This window comes from Cinclus cinclus, chromosome 11 (genome assembly GCF_963662255.1).
Source record: "Cinclus cinclus chromosome 11, bCinCin1.1, whole genome shotgun sequence".
Lineage (NCBI taxonomy): Eukaryota > Metazoa > Chordata > Aves > Passeriformes > Cinclidae > Cinclus > Cinclus cinclus.
In genome coordinates this window covers 17341070-17354254 of record NC_085056.1, presented here as the reverse complement: position 1 = coordinate 17354254, position 13185 = coordinate 17341070, and the positions used below count along the sequence as shown (strand labels likewise).

Here is a 13185-nt window from a genome sequence, read left to right as displayed (position 1 = left end):
GGATATCTCTGAAAAAGGAAAGAGTCTGATAATCCAATCAAAGGATAAAATGTTAAAATGTTAAAGAATTTAGAAAAAAATGTTTTAAAATACAGCCTGGAAAGAAGCTTGTGGTCTTAGTGGAAGGTCTCTGCCCAAGGCAGAGGTTGGAATGAGATGATCTTCAGGGTCCTTTCCAATAAAGACTATTCTGTGATTTTCTTTTTTCTTTTTTTTTTTTGAAGGAAAAAAAAGTAAAAAATTGTTCATTCTTATTTCTAACCAGTTCACCTAGAGTTAGTTTTTAATGCTTGTTTAGAAAAGATGAACCATTGTCTGAACTTTCTCTCACTTGATCTAAAGGCACAAAACCTCTCGTAGGTTTACAAGCAGGTGTACAGCTGGATTTTTGGGGCTGTCCTGTGCGGAGCCAGGAGATGGAATTTGATGATTCTCATGGGTCAGGATATTCAGTGTTTCTAAGATATTTTTTCTAATCCACCATCTTTAAAATTAGCAGCACTAGCTCTTTTTCATCCTTAGTTGCCATTGTTCAGTGCATGCTGCTTAAGGGCCGCCTGTTTTTAAGGCTGATGGCTTGTCAGAGTTGGGCAGTAATTGTAAAAATGGTCTGTGGTTTGTTGTGTTCCAGCCCAGTAATTCCAGGCTGGTGTGTCAGGGCCACATCTGGACGCTCGGCTCTCCTTTGGGAAGGGGACCAGTGAGTGCAGCTGAGCTGTGAGGTTGTGCTGCTCTGGGCAGGGTGGCAGGTCCTGGCAAGATGAGCCCCTGCTGGCACAACACAGCCATGGGTTCCAGCAGGGCTCCCTCCGTTCTCCTGCTGCTGCTTTATAACCATGCTCTCTTTATCTGCAGTGAATTATTTGGGATAAAGCATGATCCAGGCACATAGCAAAAAACACGCGGAATAATGTTTCTTCCTATACTGCAACTGCCCTCCTATAAATCACTGCCCTTCAGTGGCTTTCTCTGTGGAGAGATAAGATTCACCGGAGCAGGTTTTCCCCACTCCTTTTGGCAGAGATTTCGTCTTTGGCAGCAGTTGATCATTTTCTTAATTCACAGCAGGCCTTAAAAATCCGGATCAAATATTTTGTGCCTCCCCAATGGTGCAGTTGTTTATCTGACACTAAGTACCCTGTCCAATCTGCCTGGCATTAGTAAAAATGGAGATTTACTACTCCTGGGTGTCAGTGCTGGGGTTCAAATCTCAGCAGGAGCAGCAAAAAAAAAAAAAAAAAAAAAAAGGTTCCTGCTCCTATTTACATTGGTGCAAATAAGGAGTAGATCAAATAAAATCATAACTGCAGCAGTGCAGGACTGAGAATCATTTCCAGTTAAACCACTGTGGGGTTGTTCCTATAATTGCCATAGCAGACTCATAAACTAACCCAAACTTCCCAATAACCTGTGCTGGCTTTATGGCAATTTCAAAAGATATTATTTCCCAAGATATTATTTTCTCATTTTTAGAGAAATATATGTTTTATGTATGTTTTATCGATCCAACAATGCATTCCCATTAAAAAGAGTTACAACACCATTATCATGAAAAGGAAACTGCAAATGTACTCTTAGTTTTCCCAGGTTTATGACACTGCGGATTTTCTTAGTTGGTTTTGTAACAAATATTTGTCACATTAAAATCAGAGGAGGGTTTTACCTCTTTGTTGTCTTGCAAAGACATGCAACATGTTAAAAATGTTTCCCCTTGCATTGCTGGGTTTGTGTTGTGAGTAAATACTGCTGGGATGAGACGAAACGTGATATAATAAACTCATAAATGTGTCACTCCCTCTTGTATAACTACAAAACTTGCATGGCAGGAAGGCTGTGAGTGGAAGTTTAAGGAAGGATTTATCCTTAGAGAAAAACTGTGTCTTCCCCCAGTGGAATTTATGTCAAGCCCAGGTCAACTAAACATTGAATAGCATACAATCATTTCACATTTTATTTTGTTTGTGGACTGTGAAAATTTCATGTATGTTTGATATCAGGAGAGCTCTTTTGGCTTCTTTACATAAAACTAAAGAGTGAAAAGACAGTTTTATGCGACGACTTCTTAAAAAGAGCTGAATGCTTTCTTTTCTTGTATTTTCTTGAGTGAAATCTTAAACCTATGAAAGGCTATAAGGTGTTTTTTACTAACTTCACTAGTACCAGAATTTTACTTCTAATACTTTAATTGGAGCTAGGGAGACATCAAAATGTGGTTAAGATGCATTTTCAAAAATGATTGCCTGAAGTTAAGTACCTACAGCTTTATTCTTCCACGCAAGTGACCTGATTTTCAGAAATGCTGAGTTTAGTGCAGTTCCCATTAAACCATTGAGAACTGAGTATGTGGAGCTCACGAGAAAATCAGTTGACTTAAATGTCCAAATATAGTGCCCATCTTTAGGCACAGATATTTGGAATTTGAATTCATATTTTTCTGGTACTCTTCTACCAAACTAGTAATTTTTCAATGAGTAAAACTAGTTCTTCCCAGAATTTCAAATGAAACAAGTAAATATCTAACAAATCCTATTTCCTATTTAAGCTGGGGGTTTCCCTCTAAAGTCCATTACTTGTTAAATACCTTACCAGTGTGATCAGGTTAGCCTTGGTCTCTGGCAATGAAGAATTTAAATACTTAAACTTTGAGATTTTGATAAGTTTTCATCATTTAGAGCTCTTTTTGAAAGTGAGCTGTATCTTACAGAATGCATTGCACAAATAACCTAATCGCAATGTAACTTTCATTCTAAATATGAAATATCTGATACTGAAATAATAAAATAATAAAAAAAGATGAGCACAATAATCCTAAGGTTTGAAATCAGATGCTAATGCTGTGTCTATTAAAATTGATTGTGTTAGGCTGGAATGATCTTGAGTTCATTGGAATATATTTATTGTAGTATATAAAGGGACCTCCAAATCAGAATACATTTTGGAAATTGCTTCTGATAAAGCACAAACCAGAATGGAATAGCTGATTTTCAGATAACTATGCCATTCTCACTGTAGTAAAATATGTTCTTTTACTTTTATTGGGGAATTTTAACAACGTGCTTGCAAAAGGTAGAAGAGTGATGAGAGTGACAGTCTGGAGTCACTATTCTGGCCACTCCATAAGGTAATTGAGTCTGATACTGTATCCTAACTCAGCCTATTGTGCCTTGCTGTAATGCAGAACAGATGTAAAAACTGTCAGTGTGTGCTGGTAGCTTCTGTAATGCACAGACACAAAGGCTTAAAAGGCTTTTATATAAATCCACAATTAGGATTCAGTAAAACCCCTTGAAGTCAATTTCTGTTAAACCATATCAATAGTTCATCACTCAACTCCTTCTTTCCCTACCTTTCCTGTCAAGAAGCTGAAGGCTCAGTTTTGTGATTTAGTTTCTTTTTGCGAATAATTCATTAATGAAATAACTCTTGTCCAAATGGACAAACATAAAAGCTTTCTGGAGATGGGGACCTGAGCTTTAAATGGTCATCCTGCTTAATGCACTGTTGGAGCAATCCATTGCAGCTCTGGCTCCTTGTTAGGCTGCCCCTGCTTGGGCTGCAAAATTTACCTGGACATTCACATTTGCAAACTCTAACTACCTGTCAGATGGAACTTGTTTGGTTAAAAATCAGTGGTGTCAACCCATAAAAGAATCGAGCCTCCAGCATTTCCAGTGTTTTATAGGAAAAAATGGTGATTCACTGTGCTCTGCCCATGGAGCTGCTTGAACCATAAGCAAATAACGTGCTTGGTGGGTGAATTGTTCATGCTTTGTGAATCTGAAATTTATTGGTAAAATAATATTATTCAGCCCTTTTTAAAATAACCACAAAGCCCACCTCTTTTGTGGCTTAATACATTACTGTTGAAATTATCATCAGTTACTGTGAAATACCATAGAAACTGTCCAATAAATGTGATGGATTATGTAATTAACTCTTGATCAGCACGGTTTTTCAGAGATGCTACCCAGTGAACCTGAGGGCACTTTGCGACCTTCACGCTGGGTATGCAGCTAATTACTCCTTGGGCGATAATTATTAAGTTTTTTTAGCCTCAGTTTGTCATTTTGTCTTCTAAACTGTTATGCTATTGAGCTTCTCAATCCATGTGGGTATAAAACTGCAGCTCTCTCAGGGCTCCCTAAATTGTCACTGTGACTGTATGGATTACACCAACTTCATTAAGTAGATTACAGGGATGTCTGTTTTGCAGGTTTTCCATTGATCGCCACACTGACCTTGAGAGACAGTTCAACATCAATGCAGAGGATGGGAAAATAACTCTGGCAACACCCCTGGACAGAGAAACCAGCACGTGGCACAACATCACTATTGTAGCAACTGAAACTAGTAAGTGTTTGTGTACTCTGACTGTTCTGTTGGCTTTATGGTCGATTTTAACAGGCTGTGTATTGGAAACTTTACATAATTCAGCGACATTTAAATAATTAAATGTATTGGGTGTTTAAGTCAGAGAATTTTGGAAAGAAAGCTTAATTTTTTGCAAGATCCATTTCTTTTAGTTTTCACAACTACATATTTTTTCTCGGAGAATATGATGATAGAGATTCTGAAGAAATAGATGAGTACATACTTAGAGGGTATGCAGGGTAAACATTAAAAAAAGGTTTTAAAAGCCCAAACCAAAGCCTTATAATTAGCTCTATTAAGACAGAAAAAATTAAAGCTTTGCTATTGTAAAAGTAAATTGAAGGCTCAACCCAGATGTTCTTAATTCTGAGCACTATTATGTTTCAGAGCCATAAATGATTAAGCACAGGGGTAATGTTGCATGAAAGTAGTGCTGTTGGATACATATGGATGAGTTTACTCACACCCAGCTCTCGACAAGAACCTGCATTTTTCAGGTCCACAGAGCCCTGGTGGCTGCTCTGCACACCTGAGTCAGGAGAGATGCCCTGCCTGGCAATACGGGTCAGAGATTTTAATCAAGGAGAATTCTTAATTAATTTGAAGCTGCTGACAGGATCAGACACGACAGTGTAATTTATTATTCATATTAGCACTGTATTTTAGACAATGCTTTTGACACAAGCATATTGAGGCAAAGGAGCAGGTGGGGAAGGTGAGGCTGCCACCCCATGAGGTGTCCAGAAATGGAACACAAAGCCTGGAACCCTGTCTGCTGATGCCCCTGTTGTGCACTCAGTGTACAGCAGAACCCCCTTTGTGCACACACTTGGGCCAGCACTGTAGGAATATCTGTCTCCAGAGCCTGGTGATCAGCGCTGCTCACTCCTGCACGGAGAGAACTGAGTGATGCCATGTTTGCATTTCCCCCAAATCTCTGCTTTGAAGGATGCAGCACTATGGTGCACACCATTTGAAGCTCAGTTTCACAGTACTATAGCTCTGAACATAATAAATTGGAGGATAAAATATGCTTATTTGGCCCATTTTTGTTGTCTAATGTCTTTCCTGTGATACTTGTTTTCAAAACCAAACATGTGAGTGGGGAAAGGTGGGTCTGGGTGTGACCTGAACTCCAAATTTACAATCCCTGTATCTTGTGTTCCTCTGACCCCCTTCAGTAATTTGGGGATTTCATTGCCAGTAGTGCCAACAGTAGTGCAACAATACCCTATTACTATGACATCTTGCAGCTAAACAATAATAAATTATCAGAAGTACTTTCTGCTTGCAGGGAAGCCAAGCCACAGGGAAGCACATGAGGAAAGAAAGGAAAGTGTGGTTTCATCAGGCATACTTTTTCAGCTTACCATCTAACCAGTTAATAATTTTAATGTTTTTAAAGGACAAATATATAAAATGTCCGTACTAATTTTCTCAGATCATGAGATTTGCCAATAGTGTGGAAAGTAGCATTATTAGTTTATGATCCAACACTCTCAGATGTTGGAATAGTAAGATGTAAAGTGAAGTCATTGAACCGTTTGTTTCCTCCAAAAAGTCAAAAAGGAGCAAGGCAAAAGGAATAATCTTTCAAGAAATTCCTCCAGTTAATTTTTATATCTCCTTTACATCATGTGTGTGTCCGAGCAAAGTTGCCAGAAGTGCACTTTACTAAGTCACACAAGTATAAGTCTGCCTGTTGCACTTTCAGTTTTTTGAAACATAATTATACTCAAGAATTTTGTAAGAAATCAGCCTTGTCATTAGAATTCATGGGAGCCTCAGCATCTACTGCTATTGTAGAATTGCCTCTTATCAGACTGGCTATGAAAATAATAATGCCAATCTTGTTCTAAGCGTTTGTGTTCCTGCTGATGGCTTATTTTTGCATTCCTAATATAATTATTTGACATTTACATAAAACAAGGGCTTAATTTCATAGACTACTATCTTTACTTATTTAAGTGAAATTATTTTTAAACTCTTCAAGCAGAAATTAAATTTGCTTATAGAACTATTAAACAGGGGAAAATAGGCATTTTTAGATTTATTTTTTTTTCCAAGACAGTAATAGACAAAATCTCTGTTGCAAAATAACAGAAATCTATTAGAGGCAGACTTAAGCAGCAAATGAAAATACAAAGTGTGTCATTATGATGCCCTCACTAACAGTCTTATTAATGGACTGATCTCTCACAGGAAAATAAATATGTCGGAACTGCTTGTGCAAGAACATTTCCTCTTCCTGGGCTGGCTGTTTCCCAGGGCTTGTGCAAGGCTCTCCTCTCCATCTGCAGGGCAATGACCAGACCATTTAATTGCCATTAAATTTGCTTACTACTCATAAGCCATCACACTGGATTTTTATTTCTTGATTCCCAGCAGGGGGATCCTAAATCTGCCCTGATTTATCAACACTTTCATAGATAAACACCAACATTTGACAAACCATCATTCACTATTTCAGAGCTTTGTGCTGGTAAGGTACCTGCATCTAAAATTGTGCTCTAAGCTGAGGTAATTTTTGGGCAGTTTCCTGCTTGTCATCATGACAAGTTATTTGTGTCATCCCTCAGCCACAGTCTCAGGTAGGATTCTTCCAAGGCAGAATTCAGTGGCTGAATGAAGTGTTACTGCTTCTGCATTTTCACTTGAAATGGGGATGAAGGTCCTCACGCTGATCTTTTTAAAAGTGATCAGATTTAAAATGTGTGTGGATAATTTAAAACATTTTTAATCTTAATGCTCCAAAATATTAATTTAGCCCTTTCATGTCTAGCAAAATAAGGAGGTGAAAAGTGTGAGCCAGTGGGGAACGTGATTTTTCTACATGTACTTGACAGGCAAAAGACCAGTTTGGGGGGTTTTTTTCTGTGGGATTTTTGTGGGGTTTTTCATTTGGTTGGGTTTTCATTTTGAAGAAAGACATTTTCTGTTCTCATTCATAAGCAAGTGTCTGGCCAGTGCTTGTTCAGAACAAATTCGTGCTGTTGGTGACAAATTGCATTACCATGGTATTCTGAGACCTCTGTGAAGTGAGATATTTTGGATGGTGCTGTTCCCTCCTTTACTTTCCCATTGCTGACAGACTCTCTTGAAGGAGTTTCTAGTTTTCTGCAGCCTTTGTTTTCAGGGAGTTAAACTGGCCAGCCAGACTAAAGAACAGCTGCCTTGAGTGGCTCTCCCTCATTACATTTGCCCAGACTTTTGTTTTATCTTTACGTTCTGATTCCCAAAATGCGTGGCCAGTGCATGGGGCTTTTCCTCCTGTTTAAATCCCAGTAACCACGGTGCATTCTGCTTGTTTTGAGGGACACACCTGGTGCAGGTAGCTTGGCTTGCAAGCTTCAGGTAGAACTCAGGTGGAAGCACAGAGAGACAGGAGGATGTGACCTGTGACCCTTTGCTTGACAAGGGATCTGTGCTGTGGCACAGCTGGGTGAGGGATGCCCAGACTCAGGGCAGGAGCCCAGGGCTCAGGAAGAAGAGCCAGAGCTTCCCTGTGCTCAGGCTGTGAAGGGATAAAAGCCTTTGTGGGGTCCCTTCTCAGAGGCACGGGCTTGGGCTGTGGCTGTCTTACTGTGCTGGGAAAAAATGACTTCATGGAACAAGAGATCTGAGACTCTGCTGAGGGAAACCTGGGCTGGAACCAGTGAGGAAACCTGCTCTGGCTGTGAGTGGGGTGTGGGGAGTCAGGAGGGGACCTGGAGCTGCTGCTGGGTCCTGGCAGTAACTGTGTAGGGTGGTGGGAGTGTGCCTGACAGAGAGACCCATGAATGGTCACACTGGGTGGTTCCCTTAATTACCTGCATGCCCACAAGAACGAATTCTTTAAATTTTTTTTGTGGTTACTAGAGATTGAACCATGCAAAGAGCTGTCTGTGGAAAAGAATAAACTGTATGAGATTAACAGGGTAGATACAGGTGACGTTTAGTTGCTGGTTTCAGTATTTCAGATTAAGTTACATGTTTTCCTTTAAACTCCTTCTGCAGCTTTGGTCCTCTCAACTGCTACCCTTAAATCTGTCCACTCCTAAATATCTTTTGAACATTTTTCCTATTGTGTGATTCCTTACATCTCTTTCTTATGGGATCAAATTAATTTTTGCTTCTTTGTTGCTTAACTTTTTTCCTTGCTCATCTGCTCTGTGCTGATGAATTCTGCCATGTGGAATTTTAAGAGAAGATATTAGAAAGAACCTTGACATCTTTGAAAGATGCCTCTGAAATGCAGGCTTAGGGTGTGCAGAAGAAATACACTCATGGCATGGGTGAGACTCAAAGCTATTGAACCTGTGAATTGATTCTTAAATTTTCTTTCTACCTTGCCATTCGCCAAGTTCCCCCTGCAGAATGGAAAGGAGGAGGAATATCCAGGTGATGACAGGTTGGAGGAAGCAGGTCCACTGGCAAAGTTATTCCCTGAGAATGAACCTTTGTGCTCTGTGCATATAAAGGGTGAACGTTGTCACTGACTCTGGACTTTAAACACTGACCTAATGAAATTTCTCATTAGTTTGTGGTGTAGCTGAGACCTACAGGAGCTTAAAGTTGTAGCCAAGGTTAGGAGGTTTATTCAAAATTTAAATGCTTGAGTGTAGGGTGAATGGAGTCAGGGTTGATAGTACTGTTCATGTGTTTGAGCTCTCTGGAGCTATATCCTGAACAGGAAAGGAATCTGGGGGAATGTGCAAGGATTTTTTGACAGCCTGAATTGCAGTGCAGTAAGAATGAATGCTTAAATTACAGATGTCTCTTTTGGTGCATCTTTTTTTGTGTGTACAAAGGCTCATCACATCTTTGGTTCTTTGCTACTTGCTTGAAATGAATTTTCTACCATTGAGTAAAATCTAGCGAAGTCAGAATCCTAATAGTCAGGTGTGATCCCATTCTCCTGAACCCACAAATACATTTTAGTTGGGTAGATTACAATTATAGCTGTAACTCCTGCTCCCATTGACATGCTTGTATTGCTGGCATTAACTGGCTGCCAATTTTGCTGGGCAGTGAAGCAGAGCAGGCAGGGCTCAGGCTGGGCTTAACCTCCTCAGTATTCTCCCAGTTTCTTGCGCAGGTTTCGCAGCACTTACCACGTTACGTGTTGTCAATGCTAGTCAGAGGAAAAGAAAATCAAATAGCCATGATTTATTTATTAGACCACTTTTTCCTCCAGACTCTGAATGGAGCTCAGAATCACTGATCATTCAAGCGATCAGATTGCCAGACATGGATAAGGCATGTAATAATTAAACTCTGTCCTCTTTCTGCCTCCAGCTCCATGGATTTCCATTTCCATTTTCTAATGGCTGGAAGAGCCACCTTGCACTTTCCTAGCACACTCACAGTGTAGGCCATTAATACTAAGGAAATGCCCATCATTGCTGGTTAATTGATATAATTACAGCAGAAATAAAATGAGAACCAGTGTAGTTTGAAATCAAAGCAAAGACTTATCTCAGAGAAGCTGGTTTAACTTAGCCTAGAAAGAAACTTACTAGCAACAGAATTTGACTGCACAAACATTCCTCTGATTTAAATATGAATATCCTGATATTTGCATACTCATCCCTCTGAAACTGAAGCCGAGATCTGCTTGATATACAGGATTCTAGTGAATTCTTTGGAAACCAAATATACTGCAATGCCTTCATTATTAGCAATGCTTATCTGAAATTCTCTTTTTAAAAAGCAAGGTAATCTTTTTCCCCAGAATATGTGTATTCCTTCCTTGAATGATACCATAGATTTCAACAAGTAAAGACTTCTAAATATATTCCACTTGGCCGGCTCAGATTTGTGACAAACACATCAATAAGTAACAGAAAGCCTTGCTCATTATCTCTAAAGACAGCTAAATGATGATCCCTTTAAAGTCCCCAAGCTTGCTTTCACCCGATGTAGCACTGAGTGGACTACATAAGGTTTATATTTTCCTCTCAGCTGTGTTATGATAATTTGCAACACTGGATTCTTTTCCCTCTTATTTTGGATATTGGGAAGGAATTGTTCCCTGGCAGGGTGGGCAGGCCCTGGCACAGGGTGGAATTCCCAGAGCAGCTGTGGCTGCCCCTGGATCCCTGGCAGTGCCCAAGGCCAGGTTGGACATTGGGGCTGGAGCAGCCTGGGACAGTGGGAGGTGTCCCTGCCATGGCAGGGCTGGAAGAAGTTCATTTTTAGGTCCTTCCAACCCAAAGCACCCTGGCATCCTGTGATCCTCGCACTCTGCACATACACTCGCAGACACACAGCAGAGCAGTCTGCTAGGGAATTCCAAAGCCAGTGCCTGGGAGACAATATTTCTTGTAGCCTGGAGCCATGCTTTTAGCCAAGGTTTAAATCTCTGAATGAAGGGTTTTAATGGAATTTCTGCTGTCCTTATTCTGCAGGCACTGCCGTCACAGAGATGTTATTTTCATTGGGATTGACTGCTTGATCAAAGGGTTCTTGGCACTCAGCCCCACTTGCCAAGCAAGCAGAACTCCCATGGCAGCCTCAGCCCCCTGCCCAAGGGCTGGGCAAAGCACCAGAACTGCCACAACAAACAGGAATTCTCCTGAATTATTAATAATTCAAGGCAAGAGGTGAAAATCTAGACAAGATCTTGAAATGTAATTGGTGATTTGACCACAATAAATATTTTCCAGGCTCAGAGCAGAGGCATCTCAAGGACAAAGCTGTGGGCTCTGACACAGGTAATTACCCACACCAACAGCATTCTTTGGAAATGAAGAAGTATGAGGCAATTTTGTCACCTAATGGGAAAGGGCATAAAGCCAGAAAGGCTCTATATGGTTTACCGAGAATATAAATAGAGTAATTGAATCATCACCCAGCACATGCACTGCTAAAGTTATCTATAATGTGTATTCCTTTAAAAAATGCAAGGACACTAATTAAAAAGGAAGAGAGACATATTTCTTTAAAACAAGCCTTCAGCTACAATGTACTTTTTAATGCCATGAATACCTCTGCTTTCATTATGGTTTCATTTATTTAATTTTATTTAGCCTTTTATGGTAAAAATAACTGTAGGCATTATTAGCAATAATTCTAACATTTTAGGGAGTTACTTTCGTACATCATATAATTAACTTAGGGCTGAGTAAATTTTGGTAAGTTTGAGAAAGAGAAGGAAAGAAGCCTTTATGGAGGTTTGAACAAGAGAAGCTCAAGAATATTAACCTTTTCTGCCTGACCTGTTTTGCTCTGGTTTAGTGGAACTCAAACTATATAATCCATCATTTTTACACTAAAACACAGAACTTGCTAAGGTAGTTTTTTATCCTTTTGCACATAACTAGAGGGTTACACAGAGCTCCTCAGATGCTAATGGGTCACTGAAGGTTTGCCATTGGGCAGTGGAGGGCTGGTGCATCTTGTTTGCAGTGCTCAGCTGTGAAAGTGTATTCAAACATAGCACAGGTTTTCCCGTTAGTGTTTCACGCAAGAATAGCAGGAGAAGTGATACACGTGGATAATAGCATGGGAGTGGCCATCGTATGAGGAAATACAAATGGGAAAGGAGCGTGCTTGTGGAACAATCTCTGTGAAGCAGCCTCACTAGTTCAGGAGCAAGCACTAAAATTCAGGTATGGGATGCTGAATAGAAGTTGGAGACCTCTCATTCCAGAGGGAGGCATGGAAGGCAGCTGTGAATAAAACATCTGAGTAATTCAGTGAAAAAAAAAAGTCAAAGACAGTAGTAAACATCATTGTGACAAGGAAAAGGAGAGAGATTTGCACTAACAGTCTAAATTGTACTTCTGCTCTCTGGGCATTATAAACACAGGCTGGACATCCGAATATTAGATTGGCAAATATTAATTTTGTAAAGTTATATTGGAGTTGGAGCACTGTTCAAAGCTTAAAACACAAAAGGTTGGGGCATTAGGTGGTGTTTTAGAAGGAAATAAGGAGATTCAAGTAAGAAACAGGCACAAATGTACATGACTAATTAGCAGACAATATTTATTAGTTACTTTGAGGAAATTTAGAGCCTGGTTAAGATGACCATATAGATGATATATAGATATATGTTAGCAAAGTGCATCTTTACCCTGACCAGCTACCAACTGGCCATCTGCACTTTGAACATTTGAATTAGAAGTTATAAAGAAAATTAGATTAATCTTAAACGTACTGTGTGGAATTCGCCTCATTTGAGAGCCTGAGTTCATCAGTTCTGAGCAGACTGGGATTATCTGAAATCTCCTCTGTTTTTTCTGCATGAGAGCAGGTCAGAGCAGGGGGTTGTAACTCAGTATAATTTCAGTCAATCTTCTTGAGGCACATTTCTGTCTAGAATGAAGACTCTGAGCAGCATGCTCTGAACTTCTGGCAAAGGTGCAGGGCAGGAAAGAATGGAACTATTTTCTGGCTGAGAAACAAAGGAGATGGTGTTTTTAAAGGTGAATTCTGATGTGCTGGAGAGGTCTTTCTTGCTTATTGCTCAAGGTACGCAAATAAGAAGGTTTGATGCTGAATTCCTAGAACCTGATTCATATCCAGGATATCCTGCAATATTTTATCTGTGAAGGAAATGTAAGAGCAGTTAAATTGCACTGTTGAGAAAATCAGTCTCAGAAAGGAATATGAGCCCTAAAAGTAATGACATTTAAATGCTTCTATAATACATTCTGCTTGAATAAAAATCTTTATTAAAGCATTTTGATGTTTTGTCTAAGAGTAAGAGAGGGATTTCATTTGAGCTATAAATTATTTTACTTCAGTCGTGAAATCATTTCAAATAAAAACCCCCAAATATTCCAGACTTGTCCTCAATCAGTCTGCTTATTGTTATTATTATTATTA

The 13185-nt window shown here is 39.6% G+C and overlaps 1 protein-coding gene across 4 annotated transcripts in view; it reads left to right on the top strand.

Moving 5' to 3' along the window:
- Positions 1-13185, top strand: part of CDH8 (cadherin 8) — a 151041-nt gene that overhangs the window by 97023 nt on the left and 40833 nt on the right. For 3 of the 4 annotated variants that reach the window (XM_062500362.1, XM_062500363.1, XM_062500365.1), the window contains one exon: positions 4214-4350. In XM_062500362.1, the coding sequence (XP_062356346.1) occupies positions 4214-4350 (137 nt within the window). Of the gene's footprint in view, positions 1-4213; positions 4363-13185 lie in introns of all 4 variants that reach the window. The other variant, XM_062500364.1, reaches the window with a different exon arrangement.